This window comes from Mesoplodon densirostris, chromosome 5 (assembly GCF_025265405.1).
Source record: "Mesoplodon densirostris isolate mMesDen1 chromosome 5, mMesDen1 primary haplotype, whole genome shotgun sequence".
NCBI lineage: Eukaryota > Metazoa > Chordata > Mammalia > Artiodactyla > Ziphiidae > Mesoplodon > Mesoplodon densirostris.
This window is the reverse complement of record NC_082665.1, coordinates 82,929,409-82,951,811: the sequence shown is the minus strand read 5'-3', so window position 1 is coordinate 82,951,811 and position 22,403 is coordinate 82,929,409. Positions and strand designations below refer to the sequence as shown.

At 34.1% G+C, this 22,403-nt stretch overlaps 1 protein-coding gene across 3 annotated transcripts in view; it reads right to left on the bottom strand.

Moving 5' to 3' along the window:
* The window catches only part of RSRC1 (arginine and serine rich coiled-coil 1), a 449,373-nt gene that overhangs the window by 229,944 nt on the left and 197,026 nt on the right, over positions 1–22,403 (bottom strand). For all 3 annotated transcript variants that reach the window (XM_060099069.1, XM_060099068.1, XM_060099067.1), the window contains one exon: positions 11,493–11,529. In XM_060099069.1, the coding sequence (XP_059955052.1) occupies positions 11,493–11,529 (37 nt within the window). The remainder of the gene's footprint in view (positions 1–11,492; positions 11,530–22,403) is intronic.

Here is a 22,403-nt window from a genome sequence, read left to right as displayed (position 1 = left end):
CATAAATATTATTAAAAATTTTTAAACAAATAAAGTAATATTAATATGACTTCCCACCCAAAAATGAATTTGAATAAAATTGATTTATGTATACATAATTTTAAATACACAAAATTGTTTGATTCTCTAGTGTAACAATACGCAGCTTAGTACATTTTGATAATCTCCATTATACACAGCTTAGTACATTTTGATAATCTCCACTAAATTAGTAATCTAAAGTAGTAACTTAAGGATACAACACTTTATATGCTAAGCATACAAAGTTTTTTCTTTCTAGAATCATGTATTTTAGGCTAGAAAGAACCTTAGAAAACATCTGGTTCATATTCCTTACTTTAAATAGGACCAAACTGAATCCTCTACAGGGCTTAGAGCCAGTTCACTCAGTCCTAACCCAGTGCTTTTCCAGCACTCTGCTACCTTTCCAAACAAAAACAACAACTACTATGGAAAAGTAATTATTTTCCTGGGCAGTAATATTCATATGTGCTCACTTAAAAAACAATATCTATCCAGGTCATGGAGAGAAGTCACTAATGATTTCTACTGTAAACTCAAACTTTCAGCATCTGGTTTTTACCATTCACTCAGTGGGCACAAAGGACTTTAAAAATAAACTGAATCCCTCTCACCTTTAAAAAAAAATAATTGGGATAACTTTCCCAAACAATATTATCAATGCACTTTTCTTTCAATTTCATAACAATTCAATAAAAACGTACTCAATATTTGCAAGGAGGACAAAGCTGAATATTCAGTCAAAAGACAGAGTCAACAAATATAGTATATGATAAATACCAAGATTGAAGATTGTAATAAATGTCACACAGGGTTATGCTAAAATTTTGATTAAAAAAATACTAGTCTATAATAAACCTGAAACACATATAAGGATGTCACATGTTCCTTTTCTAATCTAATTATCTTTACTTATTTGTTTTTTGCAAATATCAAATAGGATTTTTTTAAATAAAGTAACCCATTCCTTCCTCTACTGATAACTGTAAATTTCATCATAGCCCATTCTTTCATATACTATAATCAAGGTAATCAAAAGTGGAACTAAAACTAAATCTGCACTGACTCCTTAAAATGCAAATTTTATAGTCCTCAAACTTCCCCTATGAATACATTAAATAAAATGGTAATAGTATTAACTTCCAATATTTTGATATTTCTAGCAAAAACCAGATTTATGTGTGTAGATATGTACACTGTATCCAGCACTGAACAAATAAAAAGCGCAAGTGGTAAAATATCATACATAGTACAAGTCTATTTTATAAAAAAACAAAAAGCTAAGTATAATTATATATGTACATCTGGGAATAGAGCAAGGTACAGTAAGAAGGGTACTAAACTATTAACACTGGATTGGTGGCAGATAGAAAATATATTCATTTTTTTTCTTTATATACCTATCAGTTTTTGACCCATTATAATAAACATGTATTACTTTATAACTTTTAAAAGTATGTAATATTTTTTTAAAGGGGAGAGGATGTGAGCAGACAAAGGACAAAATTTTCTCACAGCTTACTGTGAGTATATTAGAATTGAGATATTGTTTTTAGCAATCTGAAGTTACTTACGTAACTGAAACTGATAAGATTTTTTTCTTTTTCTGTAAAATAAATGACACTTTGTAGAAAGTCTATGCTTCTACAAATTTTCACACACTATTTCAACAGCCTATGAATAGGGAGAAAAATGAAAGAAGTGAAACAGAGAGGTTGTGTGCATTGCTGGAGGTCACACCGTAAAATCATGTTCTCCCAGCTCCTCATGCTGTGCTCTTCCTAAAATAAACAGACTATGTATGTTAAAGTTAAATACAGATGCTATGAATCTGTGACAAATGGTAGTGAGTGTGGCCAAAGATACCACTGTGGCAAAGGCATTCTCCATCTTAACTCCTAATGCTTTGATGGGAGAAATAAAAAGAAACCCCTGTAACCTCTGCTGCTACTTCTCTCTCTGCAGTTACAGACCTTAGATCCTGAGAAAAGCATGAAATAACTACCAGGTACCTTGTGGGGTCCTCTGCAATGAAGCAAACCCTATGGTATCCTGAACTAGAATATAAAAAACATCCGAATACAATATTCAGTTACTCTCATCGTTTCGAGAAGGCCTGACTTTCAGACTCTTGAATAATGGGAAGTGGGGGGTATTTAATGCACTTAGAATATTTGGTTTTACTTTATAAAGCTTTAATAAGCACATGTGCATAAAAGTCAGAAAATAAATTTTATCTAGGTTAAACATAAATCTGAGACTATTAGTAGTACCATGAAAATTACATGACATATTGTCTTTTTTTTTTTTTTTTAAAGCTAACTGGCCACCATTTTCTACCAAGACCACCGTGTCTTAAAAAAGCAACAACAACCAACAGATCTTTCTTTGGAAGAGAGGGGAGGGAGAAAGGGTAGAAAAAGGGCCCAAGTTCCTGCTGTTTGATTGACTAGATAATATTTATTAATCATTTACTGCAGAAGCAAATTTTAATAAACTTGTAACTGATCAAAATGTTTCAGAGAAATGGGTCACTGACAAGGTACTGTTTCTGACTGAAATGTGAGCCGGTTCCCAGACTTAGGACTTGTAAACTGCCTAAGAAATCAAGGCAGTAACACGATATTAATATTTAATCCACATTAAAGGTATTTTAATTTGCACACATTCATAGGACACACTTGTTTGCTAAAAGGAAAGAGAGAAAAATTTATAGAATTCATCTTCCAGAAAGAAGAAAAACTTCATGCTGTTTTATCTCACGATCACAGTTTAAGGAAAGTGTCTGTTTTAAAATGCACATTTACCCTAAACCTCAAATATATATCAGCTTAGGTAAAAAAAAAAAAAAAAAAAAAAAATTAAAATGCTGGGAGGAGAGGGATCTATTACATTAAAGTCCCTAAATAGGATATGAGATAATAGTTTTCATCAGTGTTTAATAAATATATACAGTGTACAAGAAACATCAGTGTATTGTGAGATAACTATGTTCTCAAACTCATTTAGACAAATGTCAAAAATATTTTTTTGGAACACATTGGTGAAACATTAAAATAAGACAGGTATTTTAAAACGTAACAGACAAAGGATGAGTGACTTTAGAATAGGGTTCATAACCTCTGTTTGAGAATAGGGTTCAAAACCTCTGCATGCATCCTCAAAAGTATAACAATAATACATAAACTGTATTTACGCTTGCATTAAATAAAATCTTTAGTCTGTGAACTGAAATACAGCCGTTTTATTTGCGAGTTCTACACAAAATAGCCTAAAACAGAGAGAAAAGGGCTTTTATTAGAATGTAGTATTATTGATGAGCATGTAATAGCAAGAGCCCGCCTACATTTCTGGCAAGCAGCGACTATATTCTACAAACCACTGATGGGCTAAACAAGCTATTAATGACAGTTGCTTTTCAACATTTAAAATGGTCAGACTGTGTTGCCTGACCACAAGGACAAGTAGGTCATCACTCTCAAATGTTATACAATATAAGAAACATAAATGAGACCTCTGTGGGGAGAAAAATCCCACAGGTATGGCTCCAGAGTTCTTTGGCTATTCAACTATTAATAGAAAGCAAATCCCACTTAAAGTTGTAAATACTTGTAACCCATTTTACTAAAAGATTTATCATCACTTGTTTAACTTTCCACCTCAAGCTGAACAAGGTATTATTAGTCCTAGTGTCCAGCTCCAGCCCTGAAATATACAACTTAATATCCAGAACCCAAATAAAGAAAAAAAAATTAGCCCTTTGCTACTCTCACAGAGTAAGATGATGAAAATGTTCACCCTGTATAAACCTGTGGAGTGTCTGTCTCTCTGGGTTTATGAATGCCCAACTAATCATTCATAGGTTGCAGAATCATACTCAATGAGTATACGGGGGAACATCTAGATTTTTCATCAGATTCAGAGGGCCTTGTTCATCGGACACGTCTTTCAAGTCAATGCCTTTCAATGTACTTTTCTTTCTGGTGAACCAGCGGCATTAGCCTCACTTGGTAGCTTGCTAAATGTAGAATCTCAAGTCCCACTCCAGACCCAGAGTTTAAACAATATCCCCAGGAGGTTCATATGCACATTAAAGATGGTGAAGCACTGACCTAGAACATGTCCCCCCACCCAAACCCACCTCCAGTTATTTGACTTTTCAGAAAAGAGAACAAGGGAAGTTTAGAAATATCATACTGATCAGGATAATTCACTTCATTCCCTGCTAAAGGGCATGGCACAGCAGTCCTTTCAAGCCAGAAACAACCCACAAAACTATTTTGACCTAAAAAAAGTGACAACTTTTCATATAGCTCAACCTAATATATTCAGATCTCAATCCCTCTCCCAAGAGGAAAGGATAGCATTATTTTTATAGATTGCTAATAAAACAATCATAGCTATATTATAATCAAATGGCAAGGTTCTATCTCCTGTACACTTTTATAATTGTAACAATAAAAATGCACATTAATGTCACCTACTTGACTGTATTAAAAACACTCTAAAAAGTTAATCTTTTAACCCCCTATTACATAGTTCAATAAGGGTTACTACTCACTATATTATCCAGAATTTAAAAACATAGGATGGTAGAAAAATATGGAGTCAGCTACCTTTGATATACAGAGAACTTAAGAGTCAATTTTCCACACCCTAGGGCATCTTTAATAAAAAAAAGTCAGGAGCAACATCACCATCTAATAACCACCCACCTCCATTCCTTCAACCCTGCTGTGTTAACAGACATACACTGGAGTCACATCAGAAGGTCTTTAATTTGTATATGATTCGTCATCAAATAAAAAATACTATTTCCTTAAGTTCATTATAAAATCTAAGCACAACATTATAAGCAATGTTTCCACTCATTTTCTCTAAGCTTAAATAGATATGGACACTGAACTCTGAGATGTTTTGTATTCAATTCTGCTGACCATTTGGCAGGACTTCTGTAGGAGGACTCCTGAGGATTCAAGGTCTATTCAACATTGATTTCCGACATTTTTCATTATGAATTTCTCATTTGAGGCAAAACTTTTCAAAGACACCCCACCCTGTGCCACCCCTGATAATGGCTGTAAGTTTAATACATAACTGGAAGTACAAACAAAAATCATCTACAGAAAAACAAAGTGCAACACTAAAATGCCAAAATAGTGAACACAGGCCTAGGATTTGGTGTTACCATAGCACCAGCTAGAGGGAAGGGGCTTGAAAAGGAGTGGGACCAGAAGAGGCAGCCTCAGGAAGCTGCTTCTGGGAGAAAATCAGGTAAACAGAATACATGTCAGTGACAAGATAGAAAGTAGTAAGAAACAAACTGCTAAAGAGAAACAAGACATGCCAACCCCTTCATCCCTGCCACCCCCATCATCATCTGCTAGAGAAATTACGCTTCGATGTACTGCAGAAGAAGGCACCCTTAAACTAGGAACCCTGTCTACAAAATGTCTAGGATTTCTAAAACGAAGGAAGAAAGGAAGGAAGGGAGGGAGAGAGGGAGGAAGGGAAGAAAGGAAAAGAAAGAAATCAAATCACCCCCATATAAAGCTACTATAAGAAGTAACTAGAAAATGCAAATTAAAACATTTCAGTAGATGAAAATTCTTCCCCTAAAACCAACTACAAAGCACAAGACTTATTTGGACAAACAACAAAAAGAAAACCTAGAATCAGGCATTCAAAAAATAAAAACAGAAATGGAAGGAAAAATATTTCAGGTATGGAAAATACATTATAAGGTACACAAAGAAGAATAAATTTGAATGAAAATTTAATAAGAAATACTGAATAAAAGCAGAAAAATGATTCAGAGAATAAAGACAAAGTAAAATAGTAAAAAGAGTCAGAGAGAAAGGGACCGAAATAGAAGATAAGCAAAGAAAGATTATATATTGGAGTCACTAAAGAAGAAAATAAAACAATGGAACGGACTAATATTTAATTCTATAATCCATGAAAATTATTTCTGGACATGAGAAAACTTAAGTCTGCATATGAAATTGCCCAGAAAAATTAGCCAGAAACAATCAACTTTGAGAATTATCCTAGTAAAAGCAAGATCAATGAAAAATGGTAATGTCTCAAGGCAAAAAAATCTAATTATTCATAAGGGTAAAAAAATAAGGCTGGTACCAGAGACATCAAGAGAAGAATAATATCTCAAGAAAGTCAAGGAAAAAACTATAAGCGAAGGGTTTTATGTCCAGTCAAGCTGTCATTCAAGTGGCAAGACTCCAGAAAAACAGCTTGGAATGTACACGATCTTGGAGAATAATGTACATAGGAGTCTTTCCTGAGGAATATACTAGTGGATGAGTTTTATACAAACAGGAGATAAATGGGGAAATATCAGCAAACAAACTGATGGCAAATATTTAATATATTTAATTTTAAAGGTGATTCTAAAACAACGTAAGCATGGGTGGAAGAACAGTATGCAAACATTTTATATTCTAACAAAGTAGCAAAAACACAGCAAGAAGAAATGGGAGGAAAAGGAAGAAAGGGAAAATAAAACAGGAGCATTGTCTATAATGAAGGTAACAGGTGGGAGTCAAAGGATGTCATCTATAAGGTTAAACAGGAACAAGGGGGATTAAAACCATTATAAAAGGTATAAATACAAAGGTAACCACTAGAACAAAAATGCAAACCTTCCTAAGTTTCATCATCATAATTACAATAGCTCTTCAGAGACAATTCTCCATAACATTCTGTACATCTTATATTAGCCATCAGCCTTTGTTCAAAACTATCTTTTCAAAGATGTTTGGTATAGCAAACAGTATACCAAACAGCAAGATAGAGACAGAATCTCCCCCTGGGCCAGAAGGTATGTTTGTTACCTAACTAGGATAATAAAGGTAATATCTTTCTCTTGGGCAAAGTTTGGGCAGATTTTCTAACAGCTTCTTAAAAAACTCCTAAATCTGGAGCCCCTCAGCGATGACACAAACCCACTGGGTATGCAGCATCACCCCATGAGACTTGGGGGTCAAGAGGAACCTATACAACCATTAAGTACGTGCTACTTTTTGTGCTGTTAGTAAGAAAATGCTTTGTCTCTGACGCAGGGAATCTTGTGTCTTCTGTCAGCATCTATGAAAGTGTAGCAGGCATGCAAGTTGGGCTAAAATCTTAATAAAGGAGACACAGCTAAATAGAGAAAGAAACATAGTAAATATAATGATACAAACAGTAATTATGGAGTGATTTACAGAATATACTGATAAGTGAAAACAGCAAAATAGAAAAAAGTATACACAATATGCTTTAAAAAAATATTTATTTGTTTATTTTTTGGCTGTGCTGCAAGGCTTGCAGGATCTTAGTTCCCCAACCAGGGTTCAAACCCGGGCCCCTGGGAGTGGAAGCACAGACTCCTAACCATTGTACCTCCAGGGAATTCCTTACAATATGCTTTTTATTAAGAAACAGGAAATAGGAATACATACACATATGCATATACATATATATACACATAATCTTACAAAAAGCACAGGAAGGATAAACAAGAAGTTAATAAAATATGCTACCTACAAGGAATAGAGAATAGCTAGAAAGGAAGGGAGTGACACTTCTCTGACGATACTACTGTGTATCATATTTTAACTTCTGGAAGCATGTTAACATTATAGATATTCAAACATAATTAAATCTATAAGAATGGGAACAAAGGCACCTAAAATTCAATGCAAATGGAAACAAATGAACACCACTATATTTCAAAGGAATAAACTACACTCAAGGGGAAAAAGAACTACAAATAAATCTTGAAATCTTTTATTTATTTTCAAAATATATAGTTGTACTGGAACTATTTTATGTATATTATATGATTGAGCAAATGGGTAAATGTATTAGTGTTGTTAGGAGTCCAGGTTCTCCCTTTACATAAAGGGAAATACAAATATGAAATGGAGGAGGACAAGGAAGAATTCTGTGGTTTGGATTGAAATTGGAGGTATCAGTATGACTCACACGTTCTTAAAAATATTTATCTACTTACCTACCTACCTCTATTTAACTATCTAATCTAGCACTGAAAGGTCCTAGAAGTAATGAAATCCTAGAGACAATAAGCATATCACATGTCCAGACCTTGATTCCTAAAATACCATTTTCCTCTAAAATGGAATAGGGTAATTTGAAGAAACGGCTGATTCTGGGAGTGGGACAGGGAAGGTATAAGATAAGCCTGAAACATCTTGTTGTATCAGAAAATGAGGACGTGCTTAAAAAAAAAAAAGGGGGGGGTATGTTGAAAGGACCCAGAAACCATCTTTAAAGAAGATTCTCTGGACAAATCTGTGACAATCTGAGTGTCAAAACCAATAAGAAAAGTAACTGATAATAACCTAGTCATGAGTCTTTGCTCACAATAAGTAAAGAAAATAAGAAAGAAGGATGGGCTTTTCCTTAGAGTGGAATGCTGGCTGCTAAATATAGGGGGCGTGGTAGAGCTGGAAAAATCTCAATTTTGCAATCATCAGGCAAGAATCATCAATGGATGTCAGGGCACCAACCTTCAAAAGTTCTGTCTAGAATTTTAAACAGACATAGACTTTATGGGTAGTACACAAGTTTGTGAGAAGAAAAATAAAACGGTATTGGGGAGTAAACTATAAGAAATTTAAGCTAAGAATGACATGCTGGACAGTTTCCAGGAAAAGTTGGCAAAATAGAAAAGAATGATAGAATAAAGACTGAATCAAGGGCTTGAGAGATTGTGACAAATAAATGAATTGGCCCTTGAAGAGGTTCCAGGGAAACAGAGTCCACCTATCTTATTCTTTTCTCCATACACCCACACTTGTTACAGATAACTATATATACCAAGAAGAGCCCATAAATAGAGTACAAAGACAGTGCAACCATATATGTGTTCTTGTGACAAATATACTGCATGCCATTTTTCTTAACTCATTTAAACTTATACTGGCTTTCACCTTCTCTTAGAACAATGCTAATTTTCTATGATAATCCAGATAAATTTGAAAAGACAAGAAGGGTACATAAAGAAGAAATTAACTCCAAATGTGTGGGATGTTCTTCTCATTTTAATGTTACACCATATATATATATATATATATATATATATATATTCTTTTTTTTTTTTTTTTTTGCGCTATGCGGGCCTCTCACTGCTGTGGCCTCTCCCGTTGCGGAGCACAGGCTCTGGATGCGCAGGCTCAGGGGCCATGGCTCACGGGCCTAGCTGCTCCGCGGCATGTGGGATCTTCCTGGACCCGGGCACGAACCCGTGTCCCCTGCATCGGCAGGCGGACTCTCAACCACTGCGCCACCAGGGAAGCCCAACACCATATATTTTTTAAAATCAATCTATTAGAATCTATACTTTAATTGTATTTGGTATGCAGACAATTCAAAGAAAGGGTACATGTGCTAGAAGACAAGGGTTATAAGTATCTGTTCAGCTGGAAAGTGGAGAGACCAAACCTAAGGGGCCCACAGTTGCTAGACAGACAGGTTTCTTTGTGCTCAACCAATGAATTCTTAAGTTCACTTCCTTCTTAGGCAGTTATAAAGAATATCACTGACTTTACTGAATATTATTAGTGTACAAAGCAATATATATGTGTATATATGTGATAATATGTATTCATGTATTCATATTATTATTAATAGTTCACAGTCAGTGGGTCAATTTTACAATGTCAAGTTACAGAATTTGAATGACAAGTAAAATGCATTAAAATCACCTACTTCCACTACCTGTTGTACTAATCATGGCTCTCTCATCCCTAAAATGCCTTATCTTTGAAATACATTTGATGTATATGACCCAGATAAAATGAAATATAACTCAGAGTCAAAAATGGAAAAGGTTTTTAAACACTTTTAGCTGAAGAATTCTTTGTTCAGATGAAATCTTATTTTAAAAGTTTAAAAGTATACAAAATAACTGAAAGTGGGAACTATTCTGGCTAAAGTGGGCAGTGGAAGTCTGGAGTGACACCTGTTTTAGGGAGACTTAGTGGCAGCCCAAGGCAGTTAGAAAACCACTGCTGCATAGGATTATAAGTAGAGTATAAATGCATGAAATTGTCACTGAATGTAAGTTCATACTAGTGAGTATTAAAAAAATATGGAATTTAAACAAAAAAAAGAATCTAAATCATCTACTGATGAATATGAACCAAGAAAATATACAGTCTTTTTATTAAATAGTAATTTACAAAAGAAGTATAAAAGAGAGCTCATTTTGGAACTATGTTAGCTGTTCTTCCTTGTTATAAGCTGCCAATTGATACTGGCATAGATATCTTAGATTAATATTTTTATTCTGATGTCCATATGTATGTCTTAAATATCATGTGCCTCTATGAAGTGATAAACAGGGATTCAAGAAATAATTTTTAATAATGAGAATAACAATATTATTTAATTACTTCTACTCTGGACAAATAAATCTACTTCAATTTTTCTAACTGGTTTATTATATTCTGCTTTTAATAATCTGTAATTTTTAGGATGATTTTATCATTTTTAAAAAGTCTAGGTTTCCTCAGTTTCCTTTAGCTATTGAAAGAAAAACCAAAAATCCTTTCTAACTCTAAAACTACTATAAATAAAAATGAAGCTGCCTCTTGCTACTGTTTGCTTTGTGGGAGCAGAACAAAAGCACATTAATAGTTAACAAAGCTACAATATGATATATGAATGAAGTCTTGCATTAAAAAAGTACTTAGATTGTATTTACAAAAGAATTTCTATCATTAATTATTCAATGTTTGGATTTGAACAGAAACCAGAGCATGACTTTATAATGCTCTGTTTAAATGAACTACTTAATGTAATGAACACTCAATGTGGTGAGCTCAATGAATTTTGGACCTGGTATAATACAACAGTTTTTCCAATTTTCTGATCAATTGACAGATTTTAATGTTAAGTCAGTTGGAATTTTACTTGTTTTAAAAATGTTTACTTAAACCAAAAATTTTGCATCTCAATTATTTTATATTCTAAAACTGAATGTAGTTTAAACCAATGCATTATTCATAAAGCAAAGACATCAGGAAAAACAAAGCTGTGCACTTCTTTCAAAGCAGTTAAATTGCTAAAACATACCATATTTATGCATGCAATATTTGATTGTGTTTTTCTTAAAACACAAGCTTGTTTTTGTCAGATCAAGATTTGCCAAAAATTCTACACCAAACACTTTTCTTTATAATTAAAGCAATCATCAATCCAAGGATTGTCATCCATTTTATTTCATCTCTACATCAGAAAAAAATGTAATTTAAAAAAAAATTTAATTCCCTTGAAATGATAAGATAAATGAAAATGTAAGTGCCTTCACGTAATAACAGTAAGCTGACCCTTTGGGAAATGGTTGACTTTCTCAATACAAGGTATTCAAAGCTCATTCAAAAGTGTTCATTTAGAATGCAGATATCAAAGATGATGCAAATGTTCAAGAGAAAATTAGAACTTACCAGATGTTCTAATCCAGCTTTGATGCTTCCAGATTCCCTAAAATAGAAGAATAAAAGTTTAAAATAGTTGTTAAACCCTTGTCTGCTATAATTTATGTTTACCTCAAAAATATTTTACAAACCTTTATAATTTTTTCATATATCTTTCCTAATGTTCACAATAACATTGTTTTTAAGGGCAAAACAATTTCCTTATGGAACAGATAATTTATTTATATCTAATAGTACTACCGCTAAAATCGTCTAGTAGAAAAAATGTTTCAGACTTCTCAAAGTCAGTGGAGAACAAAAAAGAAATCAAATGTGTTATTTTACTATTTGCACACTATCTTTATTTTACATTAGCTTTTTCATTAGAGTTTATGTTTTTTCAATGTTTATTATGAAAATGTTCAAACATACAGATTCTATCCACCATCTAGAGTCTACAATTGACATTTTACTACATTTGTTTTATCAAATATCCATCCATCAATAGGTGCATTTTTATATAAAAAAATAGCCACAAAAAGAATGTTTGTGAGTACATAGTTAAATAAATCAATCTTAAATTTTTTCCTACCATTAATTTTATCAACTTAGTGCCCACTACAAATCAGAACCTAGGACTACTGTAATATTTAAAAGCAAAAAAATCACCAATGGAAACACAAACATCAAATATCACAATATATTTTAAGTATTTAATTTCTTGCTTTTCACTTTAAAAAAGAGTGCTGATGAAACTAAAAATACAAATAACTGTGCAAGTAGCAAAGATAATTTAAATACACATTTGGTGAAATATGGCAATAGTGAGATATTTTTCCTGATTTTGGTCAATGCTAATTTATTAGTGACAAATGGACTTTGACTTTTCTCACTCCAACAAGCAGTATTTGAATTCCATCATTAACATCACGCCTTATTTGTTTAAACATAAAATTATACTTCTACCACATTGCAGAAAATAATTATGAAACATCCAACAACAGTACTGCATTCATAATGTTTAATCTTTTCCCCATACCTCTTTCTTTCTCTAAAGGGGCCCCAATTTTATTTCTTTTCTCTTTATTTTGTCTTTTTTTTTTTTTTTTTTTTTTTGCCAAAAATCTACTTACTTCTGTTTCCTTTGTCTTGCTATACAATCTTTTCAAACTTCCCTATCTTTTCCCATTGGCTCTACTGCTTGAAAACTATACTCATGGCTTCCAACCTTTGCTCTCACTGCCCAGTCTGGCATACTGGGAATAAATTCCACTGTCTACTGATTAGTACTCATCTTTAGCCATTCTCTCTTCTGCTTTCTGCTTCTGGCAATGCTATATATTCAACATTTAAAAATTTAAGGATTTCTGAAACATTCTCTGGATGCAGTCCTAATGAAAAGTGACAGAAATAAATTGTAACAAGGTGTCAGAGAAGGCCAATAGCTACTTAAATAATTATTTTTACCTTTATTATTATAAAATTAATGTATCTGTTGGAGCTGGAAGTCAGATGAATGTTTAAGTTTTCACAAGGAAATTCTCATATAACCATTTGTGCAATTTAAACAAAAAGAATAATACATATAGTGAGACATCTGACAGTGTAATATGTATTTATGTGTATGTACACAGGTTACAATAAAATTAAATCTTCTTCCCATCAGTGACTCCCAGTTCTCAATCACTGATATTAGTTATTTGTTTGTCCTTCCAAAGATAATCTATGCATGTATATGCATGCTGCTGTGTGTGTGTTTCTCTTCTTCTTCTTCGTCTTTTTAACCCAAACAGAAGCATACTATACACACTGTTTTGTACCTGAACTTGGCAATCTATCTTGGAGCCAAGTATATTTATACTATATTATACACATCTACTTAATTTTTCCCCCATGGCTACATTGTCACATCATGGTTCTTATTAGAAAATAATGCTACAATATAAAAGAACAAAAATGCTCAGATTCAAAGTACAAGTCCATAATTCATTATCTGAAACCATTGGGGTTAGACATGCTTCATTACAGTATTTTGGATTTTAAGAAAGGTAATAAGGTACATATAGTGTATGTCATAAAACACTGACAGCAAGGCTTGAAGAAGCATCTCATCATCATACATATTAATAATTCTGAAAGAAACATATGAATGTCCACACAAAGTGGGATAAACAAAGACTATAAACAGCTTCATCTCAGGGTAGGTTTTGCTATTAACTGACTTCGTCACAAACTTAGGGAAAATTTCCCAGTTTTCTGAGTTATTTGCATTATGGAATCAAGAAGAAATAAGAAAGAAATAAGAAAAAGAAAGAAAGGGAGGAAGTGGGGGAGAACAGGGCAGGGGAGAAAGCGGGAGAGGGAGAATGGGAGGGAGGAAGTAAAGGTTGGTTAGGTTTTGCTTTATTATGTTTCCAAGTGATTCTTTAAATTAAATAATTCTAGGAAATATGCATTTTGAATGGCATGCCTGAAAAAAAACTAGGCATCATCCTTGACACATGCCCCTTTCCTTTGCTACCAAATGTAAACAAATGTAATCAACCCCAAGGTCTTGGCTATCCAACGTCCTTAATTATCACTTAAGGATTTAACCACTTCTTTCTATCTTCACAGCTATGTCTTATTTTAGGCCATCATCTTTTCTCTCCCTGATGACTGCAAAGCTTCTTAATGGGTCTCAGTGACCTCTGCCTAGCCCCATGTCAATTCATTCTCCATAATACATTAAGATCTTTGTAAAATGTAAGCTTGATTATGTCAATTCCCTTCTTAGAATCCACAATATACTACTATACTCCAGTTTACTAATTCCCTCTGTTATTTTGCCAAAGCTATTATCACATGGAAAGTGGCAGCAACAGCCATAACAAACTACTAACCTTGCTTTAATCATCACTGAACCACTCACTCTCTCTACCTGAGATGTTCCTTTTGTCCCAGACTCCTCTAATCCTCCTCAACTATCTAAAATATAAAAACATTCTTCAGAGCTCAACCTAAACAAAACCTCCACTGGGAAAACCTCTTTTCCTCATAAATGAGGTACTGAACTCTCCCCATGTGTTCACATCACGAAGTTCTCACACTATTATAAATATGTATTTACTTTCCCATTGACAACCACTAAAATGAAAATTCCTTGAGGACATGAATTACATCTTTCTAATTTTTATATCCCAGCATCTAATGGAGTGCCTGAATCAGAGTATGTATTCAACTAATAAGAGTCTGACATCTAACCATCATTAAGACAAGCTTAGATAGAGAGTCAGTAGCAACCATCCCAGGTCTCTGGGTGGTCCTACCCAGCTCCATACCACTCAAAGAAGGCAACTGCAACAGTGAGCTGCTGTTTGGAAGAATAGTTTTGGGAGCTGTGTGTACGTGTGTGGTGGGTGGTAGGTGGTTATTTCGCTTTGTTTTGCTTTGGGTTGTTTTTGATAAAGTAGGAGGACACAATGGAAAAGTGGTTGACTGAGGCCAGAGTAGAACAATTAACCTGGAGGAGCACAAGCCTGAGCCTAGACTTTCACTCCTCTCCTTAGATTAAAATTAATAGCCAAGGCAGCTGAATGTTGCAAGAAAATAAAAGAGAAACCCACAAGGAAAATTTTAAGATCTTTGAGGTGTGTAGGCACAGGAACAGAAAAACAACAAAGAAAGCAACCTCATCCAAAGAAAACAGATCGAGCAAGAATATGATAACATATTCAAAGATAAGGGAAGATTTTTAGAAATTAAATATGAAAGACAGTTATGAAAAAGAATCAATATGAGATAATGAGTATTAGAAATACAATAGTTAGAAACTCAGAGGATGAATTGAAAGCACAATAGCTACAGACCAAGAATAAATTAGTGAGCTGGAACACGGGGTAGAAGAACTCTCCCAGAAGGCATAGAAAAGGTATGAAAGACAGAACAAACAAGAGATAAAATTAAAAACAGGAGTAGAAGTATGAACATCTATATAATAAGAATCCTAGAAGGAATGAAAAGACAAAATAAAAGAGAAGAATTATTTGAAGAAATAATGACAAAAATTTCCTAGATATAGAAATATTCAAATCTTAGATTGAAAGGGTACACACAGCAGTGAACAGGACAGCTAAAGAAAAATCCACAGCAAAGCATAATATAAGGATAATTAAGACTGTAATATTATAGATCAAGAGAAAAGTCTAAAAGTTTCCAGAAAGAAAAAGCATACCCCTCCATAAAGGAAGACTAGCACTGACAGGAGACTTCTTAACACTAATGCTAGTCAATGGCATATTAACTTCCAAAAGAAAGTGTTTAAAAAGAAAAAGAACTGTAAACCTAGAATTTATATTTAGTGAATAGACTGCTATTTACATTAAAGGAAAAATAAAGGAATTTTCAGCATACATAGTCTCAGGAAATTCAAAAGTTCTTAGGAATGTAATGCAATAAGAAGAGAAATAAAATCAGGAAGAAGCAAGAATATAAAGCAAGTAAAGGCTGGCACAGTACAAAGTAATTATTGTAATCTTAGTAATCAGTGACTAAAAAGAAAACTAAAGAAAGGTCACCTAACAATCTAGAATTAAAATGCCAGAGAAGGGACTTCCCTGGTGGCACAGTGGTTAAGAATCCGCCTGCCAACGCAGGGAACACGGGTTCGAACCCTGGTCAGGGAAGATCCCACGTGCCGCAGAGCAACTAAGCCCGTGTGTTACAACTACTGAGCCTGTGCTCTAGACCCCGTGCGCCACAGGTACTGAAGCCCGTGCACCGCAACGAAGAGTAGCCCCTGCTCACCTCAGCTAGAGAAAGCCCGCATGCAGCAACGAAGATCCAATGCAGCCAAAAAAAAAAAAAAAGGCCAGAGAAGATTCTTAGATTGGGTATGAAAAAAATCTAGCAATGTGCGATTTATAAGAGACATAAAACAAAAAGGATCCAGAAAGGTTTCCAAAAAAGAGATAGCAAAAGATATAACCAGGCAAACATGAATCAAAAGAAAGTTGGGGCAAAGTGACTTTAATGACAAGATATATTTAAGCCACTTCCCCCTTCATATATATATATTTTGATATGTATATATTTTGCTATATACATACATAAAAGAAGGCCATTCTCTTCTAGTAAAAGATACAATAGATCAAGAAATTTTCATTTATATCCCAAAGGTTTGCATGTTTGTAAAGCTTAATATGTATCATAGATTGGGACACCAAAGTTTCAACAAGTTCTTCATGAAAATCAGTTTTCTTTATTTAGTCTTACTTTGGGCAGAAAGACAAGGAAGAGTGACCATCTCAAAACAATGCAGATAAAGTATCATGAGTACATAAATACTACATTAGACAGCATGACGTATAATCCTGGTTCTAGAAGCAAAATAGTTGAATGAGCTTGGGTAATAATCCAAATTCTCTGAAGCTCAAATTGTTTACCTATGATGTGAAGATTTTTTAACACTTGTTTTACCTAACATATAGGGTTGCTGTGAAAAAATAAGCAAGATAATGTATATGAAAGTACACTATAAATTGTAATGTGCTAAAGAAATCTGTTATTATGGTAGATATTTAAATACAAAAGTCTTAAGAGTGGTTCCAAAACTCTTAATGAATTTTTTTTAAATAGAGAGGCAAGATTCAAGACATTGACAGAAGGATCTGGCAACAAATGGGATAAAGCCTGTCCTCTTTAGTGGTCTGTCTCTTGGGTTGTCCCTGTCATGACTTCATCAATATTTGTGCAACTCCTTTTGCCCTGTGCTGAAAGCAGACTTAATTCAATTATAGGTCTCAAAACTGATAAAATGGTCCTGAAGTGGAAAATGGGAAGAGATTATTGGCAAATGAATAAAGATTTGTATCGAACTAACACACAGGAGTACAGCAGGTCTTTTTTTAATCATTCCCTGTCTTAAATCTTCTGGGAACCATGAGTTTCCCTTCCCCTCATGCAGCACATCGATTTCTGAATTAGACTGCAATATTAAATAATTAATATACTTGCCATGATTGATGTTTTGCATTAGTTGAATATTAGGTTATCAATCAAAATCCACTTGGTTTAATGTAATAATATTGAAAAAGTGTCACCGGCTGTTCATCCAATTTGTAGTTGAGGCAGCACAGATAGTAATGTTGGCATAACATGAGGCTTTAAAGCAGGAAATTCAGTGGCTCAACATGTATGAGGCAGACATTTTGAAACTAACTGGGAGAAGACTGAGGTTGTCCTAAATAAACCTTGTGGCACCTGTCAGTGTCAATGTTAGTTCTCCTTCCAGTAAGAAGTTGCCATACATCAATCATACCATGGCAGGCAAGAAAAAAAATTAAAATAAAGCTACTGATTTACCTTTGTGGCAAACAGATTTCATCATTTTGCCAAAGGAAGCATGCTCTAAATCTGGAAAGTGTTGCTATTATAAAGCTTATATAATCTTAAGAAATTTCTAAACAAATAGACTAAAAAAGTTGATCCCTTCCTAGTAAGATCAGATCTAAAAAATCTTAAATTTTTTAATATAAGAACAAATTACACCAAAGTGATCATTCAGGTTTTATAATGGTCTAAGGGAATCTGGTCAAGGAGCCACAATTAATAATGATATTTATTTTGAAAAAACAGCATTCCTTTTGATGATGGCATTCTCCTTTCTCTCAATATTTTGTATCAAAATTGTCAAACTACTACCTTAGAAAAATATTTTTAATCACTTGCTTCTCCTAGTAAAAGCAAATTTTTCTCATCATTCCCTATCAAATCAATCTAAAATCTATTACGAATTTACTTATAAAAGTAATATTTTACAACATATTAAATAAACAAAAGACATCCAAAAGAAAAGTAAGTTTTTTGGATGGGAAGTAGAAAAGTAACAAAATAAATATAAACCAAAACTATTTCATAAAGCAAGCCAAAATACAGTGAGTATTTAGTTATAAAATAGAAACTATAATACATGTAACTAAATAAAGTAGCATTAATGTCTCATTTCACTGACCAAGAAATAAAAGATTAAATGTATTTATAACCAGTAATGTATTGATATATGTATTAACCCACATAAAATATGCACATATACAATAATTATGAAAAACAGAGTTTAACTCTTAAGTAATAAAAATTTTTACAGGTTTTTTGGTTATGAACAAAGCATATTATTCACTTTTAAAAGATTAGTATGCTGCAGTTTTCTACAGCTGTATGAGATAAGATCACAGTTAATTTTGTACTCTTTCTCATAAAGCAAAAATCTATGTGAGCTGTTTTTTTTAATAATGGCAGTCAAAGTTTTTAAAAGCCTGAGTTATAAGTAATAAAAATATATACATCTCCTATCTCAAATTATAATTGATAAATTTTCACATGTATAAGACTTTTTTCTGTTAGGTATCAAATGTTATGAATGAAAACTGTGGTAATACTATAAATCTAAGAAGAACTTGGTTCAAATTCCAACTCTTCTACTTAACTAAATAACTCTGTCAGGATATATACCTTCTCTAATTTGCCATTCTTAAGTTCAAACCAAAGATTAAGAAGATAATCGGCATGCATATAGAAGTCACTCAGTAATTACTCGTTCAATATGACAGACTAAATAATGGACTGTATTCTACTTTCAAAATCAAGAAACATCTTTACAGATGTTAGCTTTTTTTTTTTTTTGCGGTACATGGGTCTCTCACTGTCGTGGCCTCTCCCGTTGCGGAGCACAGGCTCCGGACGCGCAGGCTCAGCGGCCATGGCTCTCGGGCCCAGCCGCTCCGCGGCATGTGGCATCTTCCCGGACCGGGGCACGAACCCGTGTCCCCTGCATCGGCAGGTGGACTCTCAACCACTGCGCCACCAGGGAAGCCCAGATGTTAGTTTTTTTAACCACCTTAAAATCTGTTTCAACTGTAACACCTATATATGAAAGTCAGTCTACTTTTTAAATAAATACATACAAAGAGCTTGGCCCAATGGCTAGCATCCAATAAAAATACCATGTATATCTTGACATAAGAATATCATCCTTCTATCCTGACCTCTTTGAAAGGAGGCAGAATTAAAAAGTACACTGAAAAGAAGTATGCAAAAATAATTTCTTAATTCCCTAATTTTTTTTACATTTTACCTCCAATAACAAAAACACAGACTATCACCACTAAGTTCCAAACTAGAATTCTTAGTTTCAACTTACTAGGTTTGGTTAGAATTCTCAGCATTTTTCCCCTGACTGGAAAATATCTTGCAAATTAGTAGATCTAAGTGTATATTCTTTGGTTACCACAGTTCAGAATGGTAGTTTTCAGACATTTGCTTTTAACAAGTAGTTATTGATCTGATTATTATTTGCAATAAATTCTGCTCTAGAACTTATAAATCATGTGCACAGACAAGTGTACTATGGTTACTCAATTTTATGTGTACTGTTCTAAGATTCTTTAATTAGTTTTGCAAATGTTAGTGAGCATCCATTACATCAGGACAAGTTTAAACTGAACATATTAAACAACTGAGGACTTACGATACACACTGAGCTTATTCCAATGGGAAGGTGAACACTAAGTTGGTATGTATCATAAGTTATTTACAGTTATTCAGGTAAAGAAGTTCTGCATGTCACAGAAAGGGCCTACATGGGAAAGAAAAGAGATTTCAATATTTTTCAAGTTATGCTCTAGACAACAGTCTCAGATGTAGAAAAACTAAGAGAATTTATCACAAGTATATCTGATCTAACAGAATTGCTGAAGGAAGTGCTTCAGATCAAGGGAAATTATACTAGAAAGAGACCTCGAACATCAAAAATGAAGGAAGAGCAACAGAAATATATTTATTGAGCACCTTCATACCTAGGCTCCATGTTAAATTCTGAGTAGATAATAAAAACAGTAACAACAAAATAAACAAACATCAACAACAAAAAGTACCTTGGATGCTTAAACTGTATTGTCAAACCAAGACTAATGCATGAAATAGTTAACATCCAAGCCAGGCAGTGAAACTGCATGTGAACATGCTACTTATCTGCTATTTCCACATGCAGCGCTAAGGTTCATAATCAATGACAATCTTCTTTCCCACTGAGGCCAAATGTAGCTCAAGAATCTTTCCCAACACTGTGCTCTAAGAAGTCACTGCCAGTTGTCTGCAGTTAGCAAGTGAGGTACAACCTATTCATCACCACTCCCTTCAATCCATGTTCTTGACCTAAGTTCAAGAGAAGTTCAGAAGCAGGAGAAATTGCCATATGTGTTAGAATGGTTGGGAAATATTTAAACGAGGAGGGGTAATTTTAGCTGGATCCTGAAGGACTGACTGCATTTGAGCAGAGTTGGTAAGCAGAAAAGAAGAGGCAGGAAGAGCAAGCCCAAAGGTCCCAGATGACCTGTTAGAGGTCAAGTCAGGACAGTAGCCTGCCCAGAGTAGATGTATTAAAAGGTGATATTTCTTTTAGTCTTTAATTTTAAATAATTTTTATTAGGTAAGTTTTCTGGACTATCATGTACTGTTGTGCCTGTTGTTTAGTATGGGGGGGGGTGGTGAAGAAAGGAAAACCTAATGGGGCAGTAGAAGCTAAAAGCTATATGGCCTGGCCAAGCAGTGCATCCTGGTGTGGTACTGCATCCACCAGAAGCAGGGACAGCTTTTCCTAGTATGCACAAAGGTGCCATATGGACTAGCAGTCCCACAAATAATAAATGCTTATTATAGAAAAATTCAAAATCACATCTGGTTCTAATGAAGAAGAAAATAAAAATCACCTGAAATCCCATCTGCCAAGATAATACCTCAAGGTATTTTAGTTTTTTCCTCCCTTCGTATGTGTACACACAAACACACTTTTTTCTTACAAATATGGAATCATTATTGATTTGTTATGTACATAGCTTAGATTTTTTCACTACTTAATTATACATTATAAACAGCTTCTCAGATGTCAATAAATATATTTACATATAATAGTTTTGCTGTTTACATACTATTCTGTTCATAGATGTACAATAGGTTAACATATCCGTTAGTGTTGGACATTTGAGTTGTTTCTGATTTCTTATTCTAAATAAAAGTAGGATGTAAAAAAAGAGTAATTGATCATTAGATTTTAAAATCATTTATGAATTTTATGTTATGTTATGTTTTGACTTCCATTCATCCATCCTTGTTTAAGATGTTACTGAATAGGGCTTCCCTGGTGGCGCAGTGGTTGAGAGCCCGCCTACCGATGCAGGGGACATGGGTTCGTGTCCCGGTCCGGGAAGATCCCACATGCCGTGGAGCGGCTGGGCCCGTGAGCCATGGCCGCTGAGCCTGCACATCCGGAGCCTGTGCTCCGCAACAGGAGAGACCACAACAGTGAGGGGCCCGCATACGGCAAAAAAAAAAAAAAAAAAAAAAAAAAAGATGTTACTGAATAGATGATCAAAAAATTAGGAAGTAAACTAACAAAGTGGAGGACACTTAATCCAGGAAATGGGGAAACATCATAGAAGAGTTGTGAAGAGAAACAGTCCCAAGAAGAAGGAGGAAGTCCCAGAGTGACAGCTCTACAGCAGGCCTGGCTGAGCCTGAGATAGGAAATACAAAAAAAAAAAAAAAGACATGAGAAATGGTTACATACTCTAGGAAACAAAAACGTACACAAGGAGCCATAGTAGTTGGATCATCAATGAATGATATTTATATAGTTATATTAATGTAAACATGGGTCATAATTCAATAAAAAATAATTATAAGATGGTAGAACAGGTGGGGTGGGAACTGTAAAAGAACTAAAATGTCATCCAGCATTATAGGCTTTTAATAAATAATGCCTGAAATTGACAAATTGATGATATTTAGAACAATGGAGAGATTCTGCCAAGAATTAAACTTGCCTGCCTCTGGGAAGTGGGATAACAGCGGTCAGGGAGACAATAGGGGATTACTGTTTAATTATACCATGTTGTGCTACTGACCTCT